This window comes from Podarcis filfolensis (assembly GCF_964270895.1).
Source record: "Podarcis filfolensis genome assembly, chromosome: 9".
Classification (NCBI taxonomy): Eukaryota; Metazoa; Chordata; class Lepidosauria; order Squamata; family Lacertidae; genus Podarcis; species Podarcis filfolensis.
This window is the reverse complement of record NC_139610.1, coordinates 71,787,864-71,815,694: the sequence shown is the minus strand read 5'-3', so window position 1 is coordinate 71,815,694 and position 27,831 is coordinate 71,787,864. Positions and strand designations below refer to the sequence as shown.

Sequence of the window (27,831 nt, the reverse complement as noted above, 5' to 3'; positions counted from 1 at the left end):
CTGTCCTCCACTGCCTCCCGCAGTTTGGTCAGACTCATGCTGGTAGCTTCGAGAACACCATCCACTCTGGGACAAAATTCTTGGCTTAGTCCTGCGTGGTTGATTCTCTGTTCAGCTGGAATCAAACCAGTGGCTACTGCCGTTGACCCAAGGAGGGCAGTGCAGTGTTAGACTAGAAATAATGGAGACATCTAGGATGTTCTTGGGAATCAGATTGTCTGTGCCACTGTGCTTAACCTTGAACCAATCCATGGTACACAGGCATTCTGCCTAAGGATGCGGCCCATGAGAGTCAACCTTGGTAACTTCTTGCCCACACTGTTCAGCCTGCAACAGACCATTTCTAATGGCTTAAAAGTGGGTATAAATCTAGCATAGTTTTGTACGTTTGCACTCGCTCCATTCCAGACTGGGAGTGGAGGCCAGGCAAGCATGAACAGGCCCAGGGGATGTGTATCAGGAGAGGGCCTTTATTCTTCACAATGTGCCTGTGGCAGTCTGGCAGTCACGAGAGAGTCAATAAAACTCATGAAAGGGCCTTTTATGCCACAGCAAGTGTACAAGGAAGAGGGAGAGGGGAACGCCAAATGACCCAGTTTGAGAAGGAGCTATTACCAACAGGCTTAACTCTTCTTATCCCAGATTATGCTCTTTGAAACCCACAACTTCAACAGTTACAGGAGAATGTTTCTTTACTGGAAAAGTTTGTGCTTTTTGTTATCAAACCACAGCTAGCTGTGCTTTTCAATACACAAGAGAGCTGAAAACTGGTGCTTCAAATTAGAACCCCAAAGCCATGTATATATACTTTACGGTCAACAAGATGAAGTGAGGTCAAAATACCTTGCCTACTCTCCGATGCAGAAGAACAGCTTCGCATTCTTCAAAATATATTATTCCACTATGGTATAAACAGCTGCCTCAAACATGTAAAACACAAATGAGAGACAGGCTTCCTTAAACAGCAATACATATATCATTGCTGATGGTGACAGGACAGCAATTCTGAGAAATGCACATCTAATGCATACAGATGTGAGTTTTAAGGATACCTTAAGTCTCTTTTTCACATTTTACACATTTGATGCAAATGACTGATCCTGGGTCTGTGCACATCCTCTTTTGTTGTTGTTTAGTCGTTTCCAACTCTACATGATCCCATGGACCAGAGCACACCAGGCACTCCTGTCTTCCCGGAGTTTCGTTAAATTCATGTTGGTAACTTCTATAACACTGTCCGTCCAACCATCTCGTCCTCTGTCGTCCCCTTCTCCTTGTGCCCTCAGTCTTTCCCAACATCAGGGTCTTTTCCAGGGAGTCTTCTCTTCTCATGTGGTGGCCAAAGTATTGGAGCCTAAGCTTTAGGATCTGGCCCTCCAATGAGCACGCAGGGCTGATTTCCTTCAGAATGGAGAGGTTTGATCTTCTTGCAGTCCATGAGTCTCCTCCAGCACCGTAATTCAAAAGCATCAATTCTTCGGCGATCAGCAACATCTTGCACATCCTCTACCACTGAGCTATGGGCCACTTCCTCCTCAACCTCCTCATAAAACAGCAACTTTGGCCCCACTCATATATCTAATAATGATATGCTGTTTACTGGAAAACTAGTCATTAGGCTACAGATGGAAGTCTCAAGGATGGCCAATCCATCCATCATAACAATTATAATGGAGGACAACATTCACATGGAAACATTGTAACAATGAAATGATTATAGGGGATCTGCATAATCAGATCACAGTCATTTCTATCACTGGAATATAACAACAACAACAACAACAACAACAACAACAACAACAACAACAACAACAACAACAATTTATTTATAACCCACCCATCTGGCTGAGTTTCCCCAGCCACTCTGGGTGGCTCCCAATCAAGTGTTAAAAATAGTACAGCGTTAAATATTAAAAACTTCCCTGAACAGGGCTGCCTTCAGATGTCTTTTAAAGATACGATAGCTGCTTATTTCCTTCACATCTGAAGGTATGGCCATCAGACTGGCACTCCCAACTCACACATTCATACTAAAATATATTCACAGTGCTAAAAAAGAACAGAAAAAGTCAAATCTAATACAGTGGTACCTTGGTTGCCAAACGTAATCCGTTCCGGGGGTCCATTCGGCTCCCGGAACCATTCAAAAACCAAGGCGAAGCTTCCGCTTGGCTGCAGGAGCTTCCTGCATTCAATCGGAAGCCGCGTCAGCAATTTGGCTTCCAAACAACGTTCGCAAACCGGAACACTTATGTCAGGGAACTGCCATCGGAGCCAGAGGCGGAGGGAGGGCTCCAGAGGGATGCCGGAGAGGGTCCCAGCAGGCAGAGAGGCAGCCCATCTGCTGGGGAAGGAAATCAGCGTAACACCAGTGGAGAAGGGGGGCAGATGGGGAATCGGAGAGGAGGCTCCAGGACTCTTCACCGGAGACCAGCGGAGAGAGCACGGATGGTCCGCTGCCCACACCCTCCCTGCGCAGAAGACTTCCGCGCAGGGAGAGTAGGAGGGGACTTGGCGTCAAAGAACTTCTTTGCTGGAAGAAGTTCAAGAAACGCCCACTGACGGATTCTGCCAGCGACTGAAACAGCCACGAAGTGAAGGGCTGTCCAGACAGAAAGGGTTCAACCAGGTAACCTAGCCAGGAGTGGTGGCAACTTACGCACGAGCAACCCCTATAACCATTACAACTTACTTCTGGGTTTGTGGCATTTGGGAGCTGATTTGTTCGGGAGCTAAGCCGTTCGACAACCAAGGTACCACTGCACAATCTTGGAAAAAGTTTTAGCCAAGACTTGCTGGGAGGCCACTTTTAGTCAACATTTGCCTCACAGGATTTATTAGAAGTGTGATTTTACTCTGCACATCAATATTCCCCCCCCCCCAAATCAGGAAAAGTATCTGGCTTAGTGAAATTTGTAAAAAAAACTGGACAATAGCTAAGTGAATATACAGTACATCTGGTAATAGTAAGAATTAGGCACCAAAAGAGGCAAAAAGGTAAGAGGAAGTGAGAGCTGAGAGAAAAGTTGATTTCTATGGAGAAATGTGAATATACACCCGGATTATCTACACAACTCTTGACTGCCCAAAGCAAAATATGAGCTTTGGTACTATTACTGCCCCATTAACCCAGATTTTCTTCAACTATGTCACTGGAAGAGTCCCCACCCCATGGCTGTGTCTTCTCCCAACTAAAAGCCACTTTAGGAAAAGGTGCCTTTTTTTTTTACATTGTTTGCATTGCTCACCATCTTATAGCAACTTTGACCCATTAACAAAGCCTTCATACTATACGTGATCACAGAACTGGAAAGGCATTCAAGATGGCCTGGAAGTGTAGGATGATCTCTCCCACCCCCTCCAAGTTTGCTTAGGGGAGGCCACTCTTGCCAACTGATTGACAATAGAGGGAAGATAAAAGCTTGGCAGCTAAGAGCAAAGCAGAACGAGGCACATGGCACAACTAGAAAAGCCCTGCCTTAGCAGCTCCCATTGTGAACACAAATGTCTGGGATGGCTATTATGAGCAAGCAGCAATCTGGAAAACTCGTAATGGGGAGAATTCTGCTCCCACCCAAGCATGTGCCAGAGGAACTCCTTCTAAGATAAACTGTAGCACTGGGAAATGGTGCTTGGTGTTTTACACCGGGAATACCCAGTTTCCAGCACATTATAAAATGTATTTTGCTGGTATTATGGGTTTGCAAGGTAATATTGCACCAGATACTGGCTGGACTTTTTAGCAGAATGGCAACCAGAGCAGCATCAGCAACAGCACAATCTGTCACCTATGAGGCATCTGAATGAGGTGGAAAAGGGAAAAGATCATATGGGTGGAAAACAGATTCAGGAGGCGAGACAAATCTTTGTGTGAATTAGCTAAAATTTGTAGAATTTTGGAACTGAAGATAATGCCAGTATGCCTCAATTTGCAATGCCTTGTAATCAGAACAGAATGGTATTTTATTTTATAGCACTATTCAGTAATAATATAAATGGAAAACAGAATTGAAAGCAGTAAACTTCTGTGCACCAACCCTAGCTTGATTAGGGCACTAGCAACCTTATTTTTATTTCTTATATTTATATCTATCCTGCCCAGCGTCCTAAAGGAGCACATAGATACAGAAATATAGATACAGATAGATAGTATTTGTATAATATATATGTATAGTTCTAACTGAAAAGGCATTTCCATGCTCAAGAAAATGGCCTGAGAATGCAAGCAACTGCACAGACGTAGAGAGTCAAGTCAAGGCAACGTGAACCAGTTGGCTAAGCACAGAATTTCTGAACGGATTTCATGGCTAAAAGTAAGCCCAGGCAAGTGCCAAAAAAAAGCATGAGAGAAAGATGGAACTCTGAAGTATGTAAGATTCCTCCACAGAAACAGTTAAGAGGGGAAATTCCTCCTTAAGAGCTCTCCAACCAGCCTTCCAGGCAGTCAACCTTTTTTTCCTGAGTTCTCATCTCTCCCCTTTAAGTTGAGAAGGCCAGCTATAAATTAGTAGCTCCTAAAATAGAAGTCCCCCAAGAGCGAAGACAAAGGCAATTAATGATGATGACCAAAATCTGCTTAATTTGGCATAACTGCTTGCACTCTTGGGAAAAGCCAACTGAATCTGGCAAAGGTGCAGAGAACACTTTATAACAAGCCAAAGAGGAACATTATACTGAACCTATGTGCCTGCAAGTCAATATTTACTTCATTTACTGGAGAACTCTACAGCACTAAATTTCCAACAGAAAATGTAGAGTTTTAGATTCTCTTTCTACGTGAACAAATTGTTCAAAAGGGCTGCTGTGAATAAACACAACTCAGCCAGAATTTTATTCCTACCTCTCTCAGTTATGGGTGAAACAGGGGCTACTTGCTTGGGGTTTTTTTAATGTTTTCATCATTAATTATTACATATTTTATTCCAGGCAGGTAAGTATAAGATAGTTAACCTGCACTTATGTTAAATCTGCAGCAGAATCCACAAAAAAATGGGATCCTGCATTCCCCCATCTTCCTGGGGAGAGAAAAGAAATCTGGTTATCCTGCAGGACCTTTAGCATCAATAAGACATTAAGGCAACTCCCTGTTTGTTTGTTTTTATATAAAAAAAACCAAATGGTATTCAGAGGCATGGATAAGACCCACTGATAGTGTTATCTTCATTTGGCTGATCATTTGTACCCACTCCACAATGATATTGTTTGAAACAGAAGTCCTATGTCAGGTCACTTCAATGCATATGTGATTTTAATATACAACTAGATAGCTGGTGTGAAATTTTGTGGCATCGTGTAACGTATTGTTACAGGCCACCCCAATCTCTGACAGATATGAGATTCCAGGGGTTCAGGTGTGCTTACACAGGGGCTGTGGTTCCTTTTCGACAATGAGGCACAGTGGAGACTATGACGTCTTTATGATATACGGTTTATTTACACATATATACAGCCTGAGCCTAAACAGAGGAGCTGCTAGCATTATACCCCCAACAGATCTTCCATAGGGGCAGTAATCTTGGGCTCAAAATAGAAATTAGCCATGCTCTCTGTCTCCTACAGCCTGTCATAGTCAGCCCACCTTGTATACTGCACCCCCCCGGCAGCCTGCCTTGTGCTCTACCCCCCCCCCCACTTCCTGCCTGTCACCACTAACAGACTGGAACAATTTCCCTCCAGCTTACTTCATTCAAATTGAAATTTTGTCTCTGCCCACTAACACACAGCTGGAGGAGGATCTCCACCCACTATACTGTTTGGTGCAGCCTTGCCTTCTTAATGGCTTTCCTGATGGGATAGCTTTCTTGATGATAGCTATTACCAGGCTGACCTATCTTGCTAAAATAAACTTAATCCAGGGGTTCAGTGTTTGGCACTGTTTAACTGCCCAAACCTCGATTAAAATCTAACTTTAAATAGGCCCAGGAATTTAGGGTGTCTCACATCCCACAAACTCATAACGATAGAATTCTGCAAGAAATTATTAATACTAATCTTGACTTGACCACTTTTCCACACAAACAACTGCCTACTCCCAGCCACACTCAGAAACAAATGGTGGATAAAGTTGAGTTGCAGCAGAGGAAATAGGAATAAGCAGAGCAGGTGTCATAACAGATTTCTCTGGGGCTGAAACTGAGGAAATGGGCTGGGAGGGGGAGAAGCTCTGAATTACCCTTGCAGGAGAAAATCAGCCTAAAGTGAGTGCCAAAAAAGTAAGGAAACTCACAGGAAGAAGCTCCCTGGGAGACCCTAGGAGAGAACAGCTGGTCCAAGAAAGGCCACATGTGCTTTCCTCCTCCCTCCCTCTCTCCAACATGCACTCCCTCTATACTGGTAGAATTCAGTTCCTGACCAGGTATTTGTGAATGTGTGACAGGGAGTGCGTATACACACATGGAGAGGATAGAAAATGTCCATGTACATTTAAAAACAGGAGAATGTACTGAAAGTTTCACATTTTCCTCCCTTAAGAGAGGCCACTTGGAAGAATAAATTGAGTGGGTCTTCTGAAATGGGGTCTCCCAAGTGAAAAATTCAGGGAAGCTACTTCCTGCCCACAAGCAAATCTAATCTTATGAAAAAAACTACAAAAACATAACTTTTTAAAAGTTGATTTAAAAATCAAGTCAACAGCACATAAGTAACGGGCAGGAAAGCAAACAACCATAATTTGCTCTATTTTGCATACAGGATGGGCGCTATACCATCATGATCAATCAGGAACAGAATAAATTGTAATAAATGTTAGTTAGAAGATGTCTGTATGTGACCCTTTCCCTCTATAAAATTTCACAGTCCAAATCATGTTATTCAAATTGATGTAATTCATTTTGCCAGCTAGAACAAACAGAAAGCTAATGGACAAGTTAACTCAACAAGGTGACTCAAACAACTAGAAGAAAGCTCATTTCAACAACTCCATCACTTCAAAGGATAGCCATCTTAGCAAGTATAAAAGGGTCAAACTCCTGCTTTTTAAAAAAGAGCCTATGAAAAGTATAAAGCCTGTATGCCTTCCGATTAAACTAATTCTATAGTCTCTGTGCTCAGTGTCTAAAAACCAATGAAGGCCTAGAAGCCAAAATTAACATCTCCTTAGTTTGCAGAGGAGGGGCTGAAGAGGGCTCCAACCCACAAATAGTGTACCAGGGACCAAGAAATCCTGTTAGCATCCCTGTTCGCCCCCATCCAGGTGGAGCCAGCAGAAGGTACAGGACAGTAAAAATATATAAGGAAGACCACTACACCTGCAGAAGCAAATGCTATTGAACTGGAGCAGACAACATTTTGTTTGTACTCAAAAATTAATAATCAGATGAAATATCTGGGTGAAACATGCAAAATTTTAGTATCAGTATCAAATTTTATTTTGGTCACAGACATAAGATAAAACATTGATAAACTGAACACATAAGACTTAAAACACGTAAGGGATAAAAGTTGATAATAAAAAGGTGATTACACCATACATAACTTAAAAAGATAAAAACAAGGACAAAGAGTTGAAAGCGACAAAATGCACAGGTCTTCTATTTTTGGCAAAAAACTTTAAATATTAAATTAATTATTCTCTTTACCTTAATTATCTTAGGCACATCATCCATCCATCAGGCATTTGGATCCCGTAAAGGTTCTTCAAGCTCTACCTCCTGTAAAGAAACAGATGATGAGTTTTTCAGTTGAAATAAAAATTCAGACAGGGAAGATGTAATGCTCTAAGAATATGGCAACTAAATTAGAACACCTGGCTGGCAATTGTATTTTCTGGAAGGCTTTGAATGCTAAGAAACAGAAATTTGAAGCAGCAGGAAAACCCAGATTTCCCATAAGGACCTTGTTGTGTGTATGTGTGTGAGAGAGAAGATATCTTGGAGAATAATATGGCATTTGCTTAGGTTTGGAGGCAAGCCATGTAGGTGCCAGGCAAGCCTCTCAGGAGACAGATTTCAATGAGAAGGGCACGACAAACAAAAATGCTTGCTCTCCAAGCAACCAGAGGAACATTTCAGAAAATTACCACAGACAGGTACGGGATAACAGGTTTTCCTTAAGATACCTGGGCTAGAAGCATCTCCTCCTGGAAACAACGACTCTGTGCATTACAGAGAATTTAATTAGGAACACTTGAACACACAAACTGCCTACTGTACTGCCATCAAGGCAGCATAAAATATCCCTTGCAAAACTAAAACCCAGTGGTGGTTTCAACAGTGAAGTGCAGGTGAAGATAAAGCAGTGGAGCATGGCATATAGCGAGCCACTATTGGAGACCGAATGGGAGTCAATGACCCAGTTGTTTGACACAACGAGAAAATTATTTTGCTCTTGAATAATTAATTAAATTGAGTATTTGTTTATTTATTTAGGTATTTAAACAGGCATCTGTATATAGTCCTCTTAAAGTGGTTCGCATCATAATGCAAATTTCACAATAAAAGCCACAATTAAATCTTAATGCACCAAGAAAACAGAGCAAACAAAGACAGCAAAAGTTATTAAATGACACTTAAAAGTCTGGAGCAGCCTCATATTAATAAGTTAAAGAAGATATAAACAGGCAGGTTTGTTTAAATGGGTTTTAAACACATATATTGTATTCTAGCCTCATGCATGTGTCCTTTGGAGACACTGTTTGCTATGCATGTTCTGGCTTTCCCCACGCCCCCATCAAAAGGCCGAAGATTACTCCAACAGGCCAACTATTACATAATTCATCACTGTAGAAAAAAGGATGACTTGCTGACATTAGCTTTTGTGTTATAGATTTCTGTTCTAACTTGCTGTAGTACTTTCAAGTCATTAAGCAGCAGCACCCAACATACAGTGACCTGCGGAATACAGAGTTTGAGGCTTGCCTCACCTCTCATCTCTCTTTAATCATCCTGCCCCCAACCTCCAGATCCAGTTCTACTCCCCCTCATCCTCTGATCTGCCAAGCAGATCAAAAACAAAAGATCCCACATGAACGTAATGTACAGAACTAACAAGCATGTTCTGAACTAGTACATGACAGCCTGCCAGAGAGAATCAGGGCTGTTTGCTTATTGATATTTCTCATCAGCTCTGAACTAGAAAGATTTCCAAGTTAAGCAAGCTGGGGGAAACGGCATCAAAGGAAACTACTTGGGGGCAATTTGCAAGACAAAAAATGGGGGTTGGGAAGAAGAGAAGCAAAAGCAGATCCACAGAAATATTTAATTGGTTCATTTAGTACCAACTTCCCTTTGCTCAGAAACACAATCATTCACATATCTTTTTCAGCGTGTGCTCTCAGCCGCAAATCCCATTTTAGCAATCCTAAATCCTTGTCTCAGGTCAGTCGGTTGGTGCGTTACGGAATAGGGTGTTGAATCCTTATCTTTTAGTTCTAAACCAACACATTAGCCAATTAATAAAAACATTATGCACAGCCACAATTATGTGGCAGGTCTATGAAGGAGTAGGAAAAGCATCAAATGTGGTGCTAGGTAAAAAAAATCAGCTTCAAGAGTCAGATTAACACTGTAAACTGAGCCTCTAGCCCTTTTGCTTAAGCTTGCATGTTCAATGACTCTTAGAAGCCTGGAGGATTTCCAGTTGGATAAAGTCTGCAGATGTATAAAACCAATCATTTAGGAGAAAGAACATGCTTGCAGGTTTCAAGTTAGGGAGAATCAAGTCAAACCTTTTTCAAAAATGTTTACTCCCAAGGCAATGAATTACAATTTTTGAGCTTGTTCACAAGTGTGCAGTGGGAGGTCTTGGCTGAATAGGGCGGGGGGGGGGCAGTAGGTGAATACTATTTTTTCCTTCCTAGAGGAGGACCAGAACTGATGCCAAGATACAGGAGTTCTCAAAGGTTGTGTGGAAATGGAAATATACCTCTTAATTAAGAGCTCCTGATTTTAAATTGTGCATCATAAAAACATTGTAAACGCTTTCATCAAAACAAACTCTGCACCCCTAATAAAAAAAGCTCCTGCATATAGTAAAATTTGAAGAATTGTGCAAGCTAAAAAGTCATGCAAGTTGCATAATCGACATTTCACAAAACGCGGCTTTCAGTGCAATTTCGAATCTTTGGGGGGGAGGTTGTGTTTGACATCCGAGTCCACAAAGCCCTGATCACATGTACTTTCATGCCACTAATTTTCCCCAAAATTAACCACTATGCCCCACCACATGAGCTTCCTATGGCTCAAGGTGGGAGAAAGAGCCCTGGCCTTTAATCTTTGGCCTGTTTCTACGCCTACACGTTTGAGAGTCTGGTGATGCAAGAAAAACCACTCAAGATTTCTGGCTTCTACTCAGGGTCAAGCTAGACCTGGAAGTTAACCACATCTCTTAATCGCATGTTTGGGACTGTGTGCGTCAGAGCAGGGGATGTTAACCCTTTCCCCCTATACTGTTCTCCTGCTGAGAACTGCCCCTCCAGAGGGAGTGTTTCTAGCAAGTAGCAGCTTGGGGTGGGAAATTTCCTACAAGAACCAAGATGAAGTGGGGAGGTTAACTCTAATTCCCGCTCTTTGCGCTGCAGTCCCAATCCAGGTTGGGACCCCCTGAAGCTGTTGTTACTTTTTAAGAGGAGGAGAATTATAAGCACTGGATTCAAAGTTAGCACCATGTATTGGCACCAGTAGTGATGTATGGAAGTTAGCACCAGTAGTGATGTATGGAAGTGAGAGCTGGACCATAAAGAAGGCTGATCGCCGAAGAATTGATGCTTTTGAATTCTGGTGCTGGAGGAGACTCTTGAGAGTCCCATGGACTGCAAGAAGGTGAAACCCCTCCATTCTTAAGGAAATCAGCCCTGAGTGCTCACTGGAAGGACAGATCCTGAAGCTGAGACTCCAATACTTTGGCCACCTCATGAGAAGAGAAGACTCCCTGGAAAAGACCCTGTTGTTGGGAAAGATGGAGGGCACAAGGAGAAGGGGACAACAGAGGACGAGATGGTTGGATAGTGTTCTCGAAGCTACCAGCATGAGTTTGACCAAACTGTGGGAGGCAGTGGAAGACAGGAGTGCCTGGCGTGCTCTGGTCCATGGGGTCACGAAGAGTCGAATACGACTAAACGACTAAACAACAACATACTTTGACCCTTCCTCTCCCCCCCTCCTCTTAATATGTTATATTTGAAGGGGACATATGCTCACATCAAGGACCAAAGAGGAAAGGCTCAGTAGTAGAGCACCCGCCATATCTGATTCAATTCCCAGCATCTCCAGGTAGGGCTGGGAGTTTTCCACTGCCAGTCAGTCACTATAGACAAAACTGAGGTAGATGGGCCAATGCCTCTGACCCAGTATAGGGCAGCTTCCTATGTACCATTTGAGAGTTTGCTTTCTCCACTGTGCTAAGCAGAGTCCTCTTCTCAACCCGTCTCTTGCTCAGGCTCCCCCAACCCAAAAAGCACCATAATTTGAATTAAAATCACATCAATTAAAGGCTTCCACTTTTTCAGAAACTTCCTTTTCCCTCCAGCATTCTCTCTGTCAAGGGTCAGGAAATACGACACAGCAAAGTAAGGCAGCCTTTTAGGAAATGAAACACAAAATGCTAGCTAAAACGGTATTTTAAAACAGGTCATTCTTCAGATGGCAGTAGCATGCCCTTTCTTCTTTTGCATGTGGATCATCAAGCCCAGGGGTCAGTAAACTTTTTCAGCAGGGGGCCAGTCCACTGTCCCTCAGACCTTGTGGGGGGCCGGACTATATTTTGAAAATGAAAATAAAAATGAACGAATTCCTATGCCTCACAAATAATCCAAAGGTGCATTTTAAATAAAAGCACACATTCTACTCATGTAAAAACATGTTTATTTCCAGACCATCTGCGGGCCGGATTTAGAAGACGATTGGGCCGGCCCCGGCCCCTGGGCCTTAGTTTGCCTACCCATAATCAAGCCTTTAGACCCGGGGCCAGTCAATGTGTGTCATGATAATTAAACATAGTTAATCTTCCAGTGATGATTTGCTGGAGGTTCATTTCAGATTAGGTACTGGTAGATGAGGACACCTGATCACACTGAAAAAAACTCTGCTTAACGTGATCCAGTGGAAGAACGAGCTGGAAATTGTAAGCACTTAAAATTGATGGGGACTGTAAGTCACTACAATTAAGGGCAGGACCGTGAATAGTTCTGTGGGAGCACAGCATAGTAGTTGGCGCCATGTTAAGCTTTTGGAGAAATCTCAGCTTCTGTCATTTAAGAAAAGCAAGTTTCTAGCCCTTATGGTTGCAAAGTTACCGTATTTTTTGCTCTATAAGACTCACTTTTTCCCTCCTAAAAAGTAAGGGGAAATGTGTGTGCGTCTTATGGAGCGAATGCAGGCTGCGCAGCTATCCCAGAAGCCAGAACAGCAAGAGGGATTGCTGCTTTCACTCTGCAGCGATCCCTCTTGTTCTGGCTTCTGAGACTCAGAATATTTTTTTCTTGTTTTCCTCCTCCAAAAACTAGGTGCGTCTTGTGGTCTGGTGCGTCTTATAGAGCGAAAAATACGGTAATTTCGAAAGCATATGACAATGTCTGTTGAAACCTCTGAAAGTTTCCAATGGCTGAGGCAGCATTTCAAGGCATTTGTCCCTTTTTTGACCAGGAAAGCCAGCTTATTCCAAATGAGAAGAATTATGCCAACTTGCATAATGTATACAGGCCTAAGAATTCAGCTTTTCTTAGGGCAGAACTTAACCTTTATTAGCATACTTGCCAGGGCAGTGTGGTGCTGCCACTGTTCAACCAAGAATCTACAAAGCACACAACTAACTTGGGAAGCCAACCTCAAATTTCCAAACTCTAAAAGTGCTTCTTAGCGCCTTATAATTATTAGCAGATCAGACTATGTTGCGCAACAGCAGGTGTGCCCAGTTTTTTAATCACTCTTATGCTCAAAGGGTTGGTTGGCTTTTGTGGTTATGTTTTGTTTAGAGAATGAGTGCAAACCACATAGTGTTGTTTGGACACTGGCAGGATAAATGTTTAATCATTTGCATTTACACAATTTGCCACCTAACTGCTTTTTCATGAAACAGAATTTGGACTACAGTACCTCGATAAAGAATATTATTGTTTTATACAAAGAATATGAAGATACAGATTAAGCTATGAAAAATCCCTTTGAGCTCTACATTGTCACCCTTGTGAAGTAGTCGTGCCCCTAAAATTTGCAGCAAAACTAGTCCCAGAAACCAGAACTGAGCTACGAAACAGGACAAAAGGTCTATACATCAAGGTTCACAGGAATGCCACAGCTCAAGATAAAGTGTTTATGTCTAGAGATGTGCCAGATTACTGGCTCAAATCCACAATAGGGATCCAGGAGTGGAAAGAAGCCTACCTCAAGCACAGCTCCAGATGTTACACACAGCTGTGGCTTCTCACTTTAAATCTGCATTGGTCTGCTAATGTTTCCCTGGAATGTGTTTTCACATGCTCCTGCATTTGAGAAATCTGTGCACCTTTTCCATGAATACAAGCAATACTAAACCCAGGTCACATTTGCAGCAGGTGTTTGTGACAAGAGACAAGCCACACATTTTGCCAACTCTTGAAAACCTCTATGTACAAACATGGTGTTCCTTCAAACAAAAAAACTAGCAACAATATAAAAGGTTATCCAAAGAAGCAAGTGCTCGCTCTCTCTTTTTCTATGAAAGACAATTCTATATGGAAGCCACATGCTCCAATCTAAAAGACCTATCCCTGCATCGCTGATGTGTGAAAGTGGGCCATCATTACTCTGCAGAAAGAAGGCATCTGCACATACTCACAGACACTACTAGTATTAGTCGTTCCAAGATATGGAAGACAGAATACAGGACTGAGCCTTGGTTCAAATATGGAATAGGTTGTGGAAAAGTGCAATACAGTACACTGATAAGCAGAGAGGCAAGTTGCCTATTGTACATGCCCAGGGTGAGCCGATTCAAAAACAGTTTAAATCACCCATTTAAACCCAATTGCCCACTGTGCTCAGGAGATATTCAGCAGCAAATTGCAAATATGCATTTTAATTGGTCGCTATAGCTATTAAAGCATACTGTTTTGCAATAAATGTCTAAAGGATGTCACAATGTCACCTGGAAGATGGAGCATGCATGTTTTCTCCTGCTCCAGAGGCTGGGATCCGAACCAATGGATTCAAGTTACAAGAAAGGAGATTCCGATTCCACATCAGGAAGAACTTTCTGATGGTAAGAGCAGTTTGACAGTGGAACAGACTCCCTCAGAAGGTGGTAGACTGTCCTTTCTTGAAGATTTCTAAGCAGAGGTTGGGTGGCCATAATCATAATAATAATAACTTATTATTTATATTCCACCCATCTGGCTGGGTTCCCCCATCAGTCATGGATGCTTTAGTTGAGGTTCCTGCATAGCAGGGCGTTGGACTAAATGCCCCTTGGGTCCCTTTCAGCTCTACAATTGAGTGATGCTATAAATTGCCTGCAGGGGGATGGCATTTACATGTACATCTGAAGAATTCCCCACAGCCTGGAATTCTGCATAATCACGGTACTGGGTTGCATGGAAAGCTCCCTCCTTGCAGATATCCACATTATACATGAGGAGCACACATATACCCGAAGGGGGCAACTGGGCAGGACTCCATTCCTTCCTCACAAGTTGATCTAACCAATGAACAGAACACCTGGATAGGGCAAAATAAAAGACAGCCTTTATTTCTTGGGATGAAATCCTGTTAGCCTGATGCTATCAGCTTGTCACGGTTACCTCCAATACACTGTGACAGCAAAAGGGTTAAAACAGACTGTCCGCTGTGTAGAAATTGAAGCTGGCATTTAAAACTCAGGATACTAGGAACTGTCTGCTCATCATCCATTCAGGCTGCCATCAGCAATATCCTCCATACTCCAATCATTGCACATCATCTCGTTACCAAGGGAATACAAAGTGATGAGCTGGCTGGGGTAGCGGGGGGGAAGAGACTCGGAGGGAAGCTTTCTGTGCACAGTGTTAGCCTACTTTGGAGGCTTTTTCTACATCTGCAAAAGAAAAGAAAGTGACACCACAGTTCAAGCAATTGCACTAGCTTCCTGTTGTCTGCAAGACACAATTCGAGATGCTGGCTTGACTCATACAAAGCTTTAGGCTAAAGAATGAGGCCCAACCAACCCAAGAGACTCTCTCTGTGTGATCCACTGTAATATCTTGGACTCAGAGCGTTCGTAATACAGTAGTACCTCGGGTTACATACGCTTCAGGTTACATACGCTTCAGGTTACAGACTCCGCTAACCCAGAAATAGTACCTCGGGTTAAGAACTTTGTTTCAGGATGAGAACAGAAATTGTGCTCCGGCGGTGAGGTGGCAGCGGGAGGCCCCATTAGCTTAAGTGGTGCTTCAGGTTAAGAACAGTTTCAGGTTAAGAACGGACCTCCGGAACGAATTAAGTACTTTACCCGAGGTACCACTGTATAGCCATCCTAGGCCCAAGCTACAGGTGCAGGAACATCCTTGGTGCCCCACTCACCCCACTCTAGTCCTGAAACTCTTATCTCTCCTCCTGGGATACAAACCAAAACCAGCGCATCTTTTGGAAGCTTAAAGACGGCCGTATTTGGACTAGTATTCAATGGCAGAAAGATATGCTGGTGGCATTCAGTGGTTCTATCCACTGCAAGTCCTACTTAGTGTAGACTCGTTTAAATTAATGCCCATGACTAACAATGTTCCCAAGTTAGTAATGGCCATTAATTTAAGTGGATCTTCTCTGAGTAAAACTTTGTTGAATGCAACCTTAGAGGAAGAGGAGGAAGTGGTGACTGGGATGTGAGCAGGATGTGGGAAGGAGGGAATTGTTAACATCAAGCCATTCACTGTCACTTCACTACTCCAAATCCCCCTTGAGAAAAGCAGAATGCCTTTCCTTGGCTGAGGAGAGCAGAAGTGGGAACACCTGCAGTCTGGAAGCTAGGATTGTCCACATTGCCTGAAAAGAAGCAGTCTGGGGACAGTTCATAGCCTGTGCCTAAACCTGGTTTATATACATTGCTTAATCATGTTTACACCTTTCCATGGTTTGCATTATGGTGCTAATGATGTTTTAAAATTAGACATGCAACAAAGCATTGCAAAGTACCTTCACCTTATGGCAAGAATGCTCCTGTTCAGGTTTTCAGACACCAATACCCTCCTCCATAATATTATAAGCTATAACCAGCTCAAGCAGGCCATTCTATTTTCTGTTTTGATTTCCAAGCAATACTCACTGTTCTGTGGTTACTGACCATGAGCCATCCTAAACAGGTTTCTTGACTTAAAGGGGGTGGGGCAGGTTTCCTCCATTAGGATTTGTCGTACATCTGCAAACCTCTGGGTTCCCCCAAGCTTGCTGAAACTTCCCCCTTGTTTCTCAGTGGTCCCATTTTGGCTCCAACCTTGTTGGAACTCAATTTGCTATTAGAGGAAGTGATGTTTGAGATATTTAAAATCTCATTTTATTAACGAAACTATTTCCATCTGGCTGCAGCAGAGAGAGAAATTGAACAGCTGGGTGGACTCCATTGTCTTGGCTGAGAGAGAGGCTAGAAACCATTTGGCTGTTCTCTTTGCTGAGCAGTCTCCATTCCAGCTTTTCATTATAAGAATAATTATATAACTTTAAGAATGGGTGTCTGAGCTTGCTTTCCCCTCTCCATCCCTTTTTCCTCTTGTGCCATATATTTTAGATTGTAAATCTGTGGTTCAACACCATTTAATATTTTCACAGAACCTAGAGATTACGGGCTTCCCCCCCCCTTTTTTTTACACCTCCCTCGTTTAAACCTCGTATCCATGGTTTAGCTCATGGGTAGGCAAACTAAGGCCCAGGGGCCAGATCCAGCCCAATCACCTTCTAAATCCGGCCCGCGGACGGTCCAGAAATCAGCATGTTTTTACATGAATAGAATGTGTGCTTTTATTTAAAATGCATCTCTGGGTTATTTGTGGGGCCTGTCTGGTGTTTTTACATGAATAGAATGTGTGCTTTTATTTAAAATGCATCTCTGGGTTATTTGTGGGGCCTGTCTGGTGTTTTTACACGAGTAGAATGTGTGCTTTTATTTAAAATGCATCTCTGAGTTATTTGTGGGGCATAGGAATTCGTTCATTTTTCTTCTTCTTCTTCTTCAAAATATAGTCTGGTCCCCCACAAGGTCTGAGGAACAGTAGACTGGCCCCCGGCTCAAAATGTTTGCTGACCCCTAGTTTAGCTTAATGCTACATTTGAACCCAGCCCCATAGTCTCTCTCACTCTAGACCAGGGGTTGTCAGCCTGGTCCCTACCCTCCACTAGTGTGTGTTTCAGGATTCTAGGTGGGCGGTAGGGGGTTCTATGGCACAAGCTGAATCCTCCTTCTATCCAAGCACTGGTGGGCGGTAAGGAAATTTTACCATCAAGAAAGATGCATTAGTGAGCAGTAGGTATAAAAAGGTTGACTACCCCTGCTCTAGACAAACCACGTGACCCCAGATCTGGGTATAATGCTAAGCAAAACCATGGCTTAGTGGCAGGTAAGGGAGAAGCCACAGGACTGCTTGCTGCAGCAGAGATCCTCACACTAGGGACCCATTCATTCATGCTAAGCCATGGTTTGGCTAAGCATTGTATCGACCACTCTATTACACCAGGCACTTTTATACATTTCTCTTGAACTTTCCATAAAAGGCTTTCAAAGACAGGATGCTTTGCTGGAAGGATCATTTTGACCCACGAGATCCAGTTCTATTTCTGACCCTGTTCTATTGTCTGAGAACTATGCGCTTCCTTTCTGTTCTCTTTCATTTCCCCCACCAGATCTTCTGCTAGGCAAGTTTCATCAGCCTACATACATATACATCAAGGAATGAGCCAGACCTTGATGCTGCTCACGCTGAAGTCTCCTACTGTATATGATGGTGTAAATTAAGGGTTGATGAATTTTTATTCTGCAATCACAGCATCCAGTTATGCTCCATTCCTATGCAATTATAGTTATGTTTTTATGAAGGTAGCTCATAAAATCATGCTTGTCATCTCTTCCTAAATAAAGTATATTTTTAGAACTCTTGGGAGGTTGCGTGCCGTGAACCCTACAGCTCAGAAACATCCAGTTTTAAAACCATGTTACATCTCATGTTCTCTTTATTAGAAATGCATACAGAACACATGCTAGACATATATTCCTACATTCTTTTTTTAAAAGACAACTTACTGCATATTGCTTTCAAAATGTATCTGAGTTTTGTAGTTGCTTCCCATGAACAGTCTAGTGTGAAACTTACTTCAAATTCTTCAAAATAAAAATAGACAATCCGGGTGGGGTGGGGTCAAAAGATTTAAGACCAACTAGCTACTCCTCTCTGGTCTTGCAGAATAGAAACTTGGAAGAGAAATGATACTAGTGTCATTCTGAAATAGGCAAAAAAAAGGGCGCACATTTCCCCCACACGGCAATTATTGCATTAAAACACAAGCTACGCACCCAATGCCAGAATCCACAAGAAATGTACACGCACCAAGACCCCAGCATAATCCCTGAAGAGGCCCTGTGCTTTCGAAACTAAAGCATCAGACACTCCAGTTTCAGACAACAAAATCATCCTCCAGAAAAAGCATGTGTGGCACACAAAAATAACTTCCCTTTTCCCTTATTAGTGGTGTGTCTACAAAAAAGCCCCTCTAATACAATGAGTTAATTTAAACACCAGCTGCCAGTCTTGATTATAAGTTATGCCACACAGTTTCTGCTGCCTGGCCTTAGCAAACAGGTACTACTGTGCATCCTCTAGACAGGTAACTCTCAAGGCTGGAGAAGAACGAGTTGGGTGAGTGGGAAAGTCTAATGAGAATGAGTCTCTTGTTGGGCAGTTTGCAAGCATCACTGTTTGTTACTGCTACTTGGTTTCCTAAAATGGCATGGAGGGAAAATTAAAAATTGGTGGCAAACGCAAAACAGTAATTTTGAGACTCTACCTCTGTGGAGTGCAGATAAATTCACCGAACTGGTGGTGGCTTAAGGGCTTAGTGGTTAGCTTGATAAAAGGTATCAACCACTGTGTAACACGCAAATTCCATTTTAGGGATCATTAGGAAAGGGACTAGAAAGTTAAACTGCTAATATCATAATGGCATTATGCAAAACTATGGCTCATATGCACTTGGCATACCGCATACAGGTCTGGTCACCTCAAAAGGGATATTGTAGTGTTAGAAAAGGTTCAGAAAAGGGCAACGAACATTATCGTGGGACTAGAGCAACACATCCCTGTTGAGGGCTCTTTAGTGGAGGGCAGGGTATAAATAATAAATTATTATTATATTATTATTATTTGGTTTAGAAATAAGGCAATGATAAAGGTAAAGGGACCCCTGACCATTAGGTCCAGTCGCGGACGACTCTGGGGTTGCGGCGCTCATCTCGCTTTATTGGCCGAAGGAGCCGGCGTACAGCTTCAGGGTCATTTGGCCAGCATGACTAAGCCGCTTCTGGTGAACCAGAGCAGTGCACGGAAACACCATTTACCTTTCCGCCGGAGCAGTACCTATTTATCTACTTGCACTTGATGTGCTTTCGAACTGATAGGTTGGCAGGAGCAGTGACCGAACAACAGGAGCTCACCCCGTTGCGGGGATTCGAACCGCGACCTTCTGATCGGCAAGCCCTAGGGTCTGTGGTTTAACCCACAGCGCCACCAGCGTCCCAAGGCAATGATAGAGTTGTATAAACTTATACAGTGGTACCTCAGGTTACATACGCTTCAGGTTACAGACTCTGTTAACCCAGAAATATTACCTCGGGTTAAGAACTTTGCTTCAGGATAAGAACAGAAATTGTGCTTCGGCGGCGCAGCGGCAGCCCCATTAGCTAAAGTGGTGCTTCAGGTTAAGAACAGTTTCAGGTTAAGAACGGACCTCCAGAACGAATTAAGTACTTAACCCGAGGTACAACTGTACATAGTATGGAGAAAGCAAATGAAATTTTTCTACCTCTGGAACCCAGGCCTACCCAATGAAGTGTACATTGGAAAACTTAGGAGAAACAAAAGCAAGCACTTTTTTCACATTGTACATAGTTAACTCCTGTCACCAGCTTCATGATGACCAACTCAAGTGGCTTTAAAAAGGAAAATTCACAAGGGATAAGCTGCAATGGCTATGTTCTCCCTCCACTGCCAGAGGCATTATGACAATGAAGACTAGTAGCCGGCAATCGCAGGTGGGGAGAGTGTTGTCATACTCAGGTTCTGCTTCCAGGCTTCCCATAGGCAACTGATTGGCCACAGCAGGGCGCTTAAGTTCTTAAGAATGTTTGAAACTAGAGCTGAAGAGAAGGAAAACAGTGCTGCTACTCTAGAGAGGGAATGTGCTGGGCCGCTGTGAATAGAAAGCAGAGCTGGCGTGCATTTAAACTAAAACTGAAAGCGCAAAACTATGAGCAACATGGTATATCCCATTCTCAAAGTCCTGCCCATTTATTTACTTTTAATTGAGTCTTCCAGATTTGCCCATATATCTCCCTCCTTTAAGCAGTAGGAGTTTATCCATACCATAATCAGAAATGAAGTTTGGTTACAAAAAACAGACATTTTCAGAATGAAAATACAACAAAATACACCTGTATAAATAGCAAACAGGTGCTATCGATAACATAGCGAGCTTCTTCACAGAAGGACAGGCAGCAATCCTACTTGTATATATCCAGAATGCCAGTTTAGAATGAAAGCCCAAATTCTCACAATTCTTCATAAAAGGGCATGTTCTGTATTTAATAAAAATGTGGAAAATTCCAAGATGCTAACATGCCCAGTAGTATCCTCCATGTTGCAGATATGAGGAAGGGCTTACCTAAGGTCACCTAGAAAAAACATATAACTGGGGGGAAATTTAGTTGCCTGCCTCCCAGTTAGTATATTGTATGTTTAGCTACTATTCCATATCAACTCTCTTAGTAATCTGTCCTAACAGAAAGTCTGAGATTCACAGGCAGATTGCAACTTGCCAAAGGCTACCCAGTGTGCTTTACCTGCTAAGGAGAGTTGAACTCTTCACCCCAACCTCCAAGCCAAATTTTCTTTCTACTAACACAAACTGTCTGATTACAAAATCAAACAGGTTAAAAGTCACCTGGTGGGAAGGAACAGAAATCTTTCAGCTATCCTGTGTTGTGTTTTTGATTGCAAAACATGAGTTGAAAATATGTTAAGAGGGTTTTTGTTTTTGTTTTTTAAAAAAACTTTAAAAGGTTCTCTTGCACAGGAAGGTTAAAAGTACATGGGGATGTTTTCCTATGCAGGGCCAAAGGTTCATCATAAGAGGCTATGCTCCTCCTGGTTAGTTATAAGGCTGGGAGAGGAGTGGAAATATTGCACCGAATTTTTCCGAGTATAAGACGCCCCCATGTATGAGATGACCCCTGTATTTTGGGACCGCAACAAAAAAATTGGGGGGGGGGGGGTTGCTCGCCACCAAAAGCCCACCTGCTCACTCGACACAACCACAGTCAACTGCACGCACACCTCACCGTTGCTGTAAATTGACCGCCCAATTGCCGCAGCCACAGCCAATCGTCAGCAGGCCTTGCTGCAGCAACCAATCACACGCTCAATCGCCACTGCCAATCCCCTGCTGGCTGCTGCCACCAATCACCCGTCCACCCTCTGCTTTCCATGTATAAAACAACCCGCAATTTCTCCCTATTATTTCTAAGGAAAAAATATTGTCTTATACATGGAAAAATACGGTATACAAGTCAGCAGAGTCCCCACCCATGCTGGCAAAGAGAGTACAGCAGGGGTGTGGAACCTCCGGCCAAGGGGTCAAATACAGCCTTCCATACTTCTCTCTCTGGCCCTTGGAATGCTCTCCCATTCATATAATGAATAGGGAAGCACTCTCCTTGAAAACTCCAGTTTTGCTCTTCTGGGGGCTGTTATATCCAGTTCCATCTTGAAGCCCCTTTCACTAGCCAAGGCTGGTGCACGACCTGCAACTCTATTAAATTCTGTTAAACCCGGCTGCAGCTATTACCGCACTGGTATCATCTTGCTTAGACTATTGCAGAGCATTGTGTGTTATGCTTGCCTTTGAAGACAGTTTTGGAAACTGAGATGAATATTAACTGGGACCAAACCTATGAAAACATATTATGCCAGTTTTGAAACAGCTGCACTGGCTGCACGTCCATTTCCAGGCACAATTCAAAGAGCCTTAATAATTTGGGGCCAAGGTGCTAATCTGCCTGGCCATTAAGATTTATTTTCAAGGCCAAGCAGGTGGCAATAAACCCTTTTCTCTTGTGGCATCCCAACTTACTGAATTTTCCACCCAGAGAGGATCACCTGGTGCAAATAATAATATTATTATTATTTGGTTTAGAAATAAGGCAATGATAAAGGTAAAGGGACCCCTGACCATTAGGTCCAGTCGCGGACGACTCTGGGGTTGCGGCGCTCATCTCGCTTTATTGGCCGAAGGAGCCGGCGTACAGCTTCAGGGTCATTTGGCCAGCATGACTAAGCCGCTTCTGGTGAACCAGAGCAGTGCACGGAAACACCATTTACCTTTCCGCCGGAGCAGTACCTATTTATCTACTTGCACTTGATGTGCTTTCGAACTGATAGGTTGGCAGGAGCAGTGACCGAACAACAGGAGCTCACCCCGTTGCGGGGATTCGAACCGCGACCTTCTGATCGGCAAGCCCTAGGGTCTGTGGTTTAACCCACAGCGCCACCAGCGTCCCAAGGCAATGATAGAGTTGTATAAACTTATACAGTGGTACCTCAGGTTACATACGCTTCAGGTTACAGACTCTGTTAACCCAGAAATATTACCTCGGGTTAAGAACTTTGCTTCAGGATAAGAACAGAAATTGTGCTTCGGCGGCGCAGCGGCAGCCCCATTAGCTAAAGTGGTGCTTCAGGTTAAGAACAGTTTCAGGTTAAGAACGGACCTCCAGAACGAATTAAGTACTTAACCCGAGGTACAACTGTACATAGTATGGAGAAAGCAAATGAAATTTTTCTACCTCTGGAACCCAGGCCTACCCAATGAAGTGTACATTGGAAAACTTAGGAGAAACAAAAGCAAGCACTTTTTTCACATTGTACATAGTTAACTCCTGTCACCAGCTTCATGATGACCAACTCAAGTGGCTTTAAAAAGGAAAATTCACAAGGGATAAGCTGCAATGGCTATGTTCTCCCTCCACTGCCAGAGGCATTATGACAATGAAGACTAGTAGCCGGCAATCGCAGGTGGGGAGAGTGTTGTCATACTCAGGTTCTGCTTCCAGGCTTCCCATAGGCAACTGATTGGCCACAGCAGGGCGCTTAAGTTCTTAAGAATGTTTGAAACTAGAGCTGAAGAGAAGGAAAACAGTGCTGCTACTCTAGAGAGGGAATGTGCTGGGCCGCTGTGAATAGAAAGCAGAGCTGGCGTGCATTTAAACTAAAACTGAAAGCGCAAAACTATGAGCAACATGGTATATCCCATTCTCAAAGTCCTGCCCATTTATTTACTTTTAATTGAGTCTTCCAGATTTGCCCATATATCTCCCTCCTTTAAGCAGTAGGAGTTTATCCATACCATAATCAGAAATGAAGTTTGGTTACAAAAAACAGACATTTTCAGAATGAAAATACAACAAAATACACCTGTATAAATAGCAAACAGGTGCTATCGATAACATAGCGAGCTTCTTCACAGAAGGACAGGCAGCAATCCTACTTGTATATATCCAGAATGCCAGTTTAGAATGAAAGCCCAAATTCTCACAATTCTTCATAAAAGGGCATGTTCTGTATTTAATAAAAATGTGGAAAATTCCAAGATGCTAACATGCCCAGTAGTATCCTCCATGTTGCAGATATGAGGAAGGGCTTACCTAAGGTCACCTAGAAAAAACATATAACTGGGGGGAAATTTAGTTGCCTGCCTCCCAGTTAGTATATTGTATGTTTAGCTACTATTCCATATCAACTCTCTTAGTAATCTGTCCTAACAGAAAGTCTGAGATTCACAGGCAGATTGCAACTTGCCAAAGGCTACCCAGTGTGCTTTACCTGCTAAGGAGAGTTGAACTCTTCACCCCAACCTCCAAGCCAAATTTTCTTTCTACTAACACAAACTGTCTGATTACAAAATCAAACAGGTTAAAAGTCACCTGGTGGGAAGGAACAGAAATCTTTCAGCTATCCTGTGTTGTGTTTTTGATTGCAAAACATGAGTTGAAAATATGTTAAGAGGGTTTTTGTTTTTGTTTTTTAAAAAAACTTTAAAAGGTTCTCTTGCACAGGAAGGTTAAAAGTACATGGGGATGTTTTCCTATGCAGGGCCAAAGGTTCATCATAAGAGGCTATGCTCCTCCTGGTTAGTTATAAGGCTGGGAGAGGAGTGGAAATATTGCACCGAATTTTTCCGAGTATAAGACGCCCCCATGTATGAGATGACCCCTGTATTTTGGGACCGCAACAAAAAAATTGGGGGGGGGGGGTTGCTCGCCACCAAAAGCCCACCTGCTCACTCGACACAACCACAGTCAACTGCACGCACACCTCACCGTTGCTGTAAATTGACCGCCCAATTGCCGCAGCCACAGCCAATCGTCAGCAGGCCTTGCTGCAGCAACCAATCACACGCTCAATCGCCACTGCCAATCCCCTGCTGGCTGCTGCCACCAATCACCCGTCCACCCTCTGCTTTCCATGTATAAAACAACCCGCAATTTCTCCCTATTATTTCTAAGGAAAAAATATTGTCTTATACATGGAAAAATACGGTATACAAGTCAGCAGAGTCCCCACCCATGCTGGCAAAGAGAGTACAGCAGGGGTGTGGAACCTCCGGCCAAGGGGTCAAATACAGCCTTCCATACTTCTCTCTCTGGCCCTTGGAATGCTCTCCCATTCATATAATGAATAGGGAAGCACTCTCCTTGAAAACTCCAGTTTTGCTCTTCTGGGGGCTGTTATATCCAGTTCCATCTTGAAGCCCCTTTCACTAGCCAAGGCTGGTGCACGACCTGCAACTCTATTAAATTCTGTTAAACCCGGCTGCAGCTATTACCGCACTGGTATCATCTTGCTTAGACTATTGCAGAGCATTGTGTGTTATGCTTGCCTTTGAAGACAGTTTTGGAAACTGAGATGAATATTAACTGGGACCAAACCTATGAAAACATATTATGCCAGTTTTGAAACAGCTGCACTGGCTGCACGTCCATTTCCAGGCACAATTCAAAGAGCCTTAATAATTTGGGGCCAAGGTGCTAATCTGCCTGGCCATTAAGATTTATTTTCAAGGCCAAGCAGGTGGCAATAAACCCTTTTCTCTTGTGGCATCCCAACTTACTGAATTTTCCACCCAGAGAGGATCACCTGGTGCTGTCCCTGTTCAGCTCTTGGTGCCGGGTGAAAATCTTTGCTGTTTTTTTGTTTTTTGATGGGGGGGTGTTGGTTTTATATTGGATTTTTACTGCCTGTTCATTGTTCTGTAGGTTTTTTAAAAAAATTATACCAAAATATTTTTGTGTTTAATCTGTAAAGTATTCTGGGAGTGTTAAAAGATCAGCTAACCAACTTTTTATTTAAATAAAAAATGAGTTGTCTCCATGAAATGTCTCTTCCCCCCAAAAAATCTCCACCTGTTTGTAATATTCGTGCTTGTTTCTCAGGCAACATGAATATAGTCTGAGTTCACGGTTTCAATAGATGCTGTCAGATATTTTCCTGAAAGCCAAATATGGCATCTACTGCCTTCCTTCCTGCAGTGATTTAATAATCCTGTCAGAAAGAGAAATGACCAAGTGTTTGTGGCAACATTTATAAGGCAGAGTTGCTTAGTGTTCAGTCCCTGCAACTGTTGGGTTGTGTACTTTTTCCAATAAAAAGGCTGGCTCAGATCACTCTGTCGTCACATAAATCTTGGTTTAATTTATTAGCCCTCTTGCAACTTTCATAGTTTGAAAGCCTGTAGCTCTAACTGCAGTTATAAGCAGGGCTGTTCTAGCTTCCAGAGAGCCTAACCTGTCAGGCATGAAACCATATTGTTTTGTAGTCCCAACAGTTTGGTACAGTTGCCTATTGCATACAACTCCTCCCTCTGTTTCTCCCCGAGAAACACAAGTTACCAGAATACCTGGGGTAAACTGGAGGTATGCACAAGTATACTGCTTCCAAAAATTGCCCACACATATCCAAGCAGTGTTAGAAACTCAGATATATAAACTAGGCACCAAATAGCACCTTAAACATGGGTTGCATTCGCCACAACTATCCATTCGCCAGGGAGTTGGGCTAGATGACCCACAGGGACCCTTCCAACGCTACAATTCTGTGACTCTATGATCGCAACCACATTGGTTGACTGTAGCTTGCTCTTATAACAATTCACTTGTCCCAGTATGCAAGATGGAGAAACATACACAGTGGAAATGGGAAGGGTATAAACCATGGGCTAAGGCAGAGGTTTTTAAACTATGGTCTGTGAGTTCCTGTGGAAGGGCTGCAGCAGAGTCAAATATATCTCTATTCAGCCCTGCACTTACTTTCCTTAATGTGGTGATGGAGAACTAAGGTGCCCAGCAAGGGGTCCATAATTCACGAAGCACAAGATGCGCATCTTTTGCTGTGCACAACTCAGCTGGCTCGATGGAGATGCCTGTCGCCAACTTGGTGCCCACAAATCTCCACATAGTTTCATATGGACCCATGCCAGTAGCAAAATGAGTCTGGTGCCCAGGGAATTTCAAACACTGCATCCAAGAATGAAAAGGGGGGGGTGAGGAAGAGAAGAGTCATGCCATGACTGTTTCATTTCCTTTTATCATGACTTGTGCAGGGTGGTGCACTCAAATCTTCAACACTCAGCAAGACACACAGATGCGAGTGAAGGGAAGGCAGTGATAGCAACATGAGTAGCAGCACTGCTGCTGACTGAGAAAGACGGACCCACACCTTGCTCACTGAGAAAGATGGACACTGCAAAAGTAGGGTAGGAGTACATCATGGGTCACTCATGCACACTCTCAAGTCCACAACTATTCAGTACCACAACGCATCTGCTGAGAGAAAGCCAAAATAAAAGAGTGCAGGTATCCAGGCAGGGTGGCTGGATATGAGTTGCTTGGCCAGAACATGCAATGAAGGCAAGGAGCTTCCTGCCCCCAACTTCTCCATTTCATAAGTAAGAAGGAGGACCCCCAGCAGCTGTCAGGTGAAACCCAGACATAGGACTACATTTTACAACAGGTCCCATTTGCCTGTATCTCAAGTACTGGTAATTGGGAAAAGTACATACAGAATAAGGAAAAGCATTTTTTAAAGTGTGTGTGTGTGTGCGCTGATAGCAAGTGGTATGAAACATCTTTGGTGCTGAATGATCTGGGTGATACGAACCAGTTTTCCATGCATGCGTACCACTCTGTAGAAGACCAGAGGAACTCTGATGGTTGTAGTAGTAGTAGTAGTAGTAGTAGTAGTAGTAGTAGAAGAGGAGGAGGAGGAGGAGGAGGAGGAAGAGGAGGAGGAGTTGTTTTGATTTGATATCCCGCTTTATCACTACCCTAAGGAGTCTCAAAGCGGCTAACATTCTCCTTTCCCTTCCTCCCCCATAACAAACACTCTGTGAGGTGAGTGGGGCTGAGAGACTTCACAGAAGTGTGACTGGCCCAAGGTCACCCAGCAGCTGCATGTGGAAGAGCGGGGAAGCGAATCTGGTTCACCAGATTACGAATCCACCGCTCTTAACCACCACACCACACTGACTCTCAATATAGTATTGGAAAAGCAAGGAGTATCACTCATCAGCTCAACTCACAATTGCCTCCATTTTAACCTATTAAACTGAGACCTAAGTTACTTGCATCATCAGA

General features: G+C 43.2%; 1 protein-coding gene across 3 annotated transcripts in view; it reads right to left on the bottom strand.

The window, feature by feature from the left end:
- Nucleotides 1-27,831, bottom strand: part of PTPRA (protein tyrosine phosphatase receptor type A) — a 143,641-nt gene that overhangs the window by 73,119 nt on the left and 42,691 nt on the right. For all 3 annotated transcript variants that reach the window (XM_083571228.1, XM_083571229.1, XM_083571227.1), the window contains exon 2: nucleotides 7,578-7,649. In XM_083571228.1, coding sequence (XP_083427354.1) covers nucleotides 7,578-7,604 — 27 coding nt within the window. In that variant the 5' untranslated portion in view covers nucleotides 7,605-7,649. The remainder of the gene's footprint in view (nucleotides 1-7,577; nucleotides 7,650-27,831) is intronic.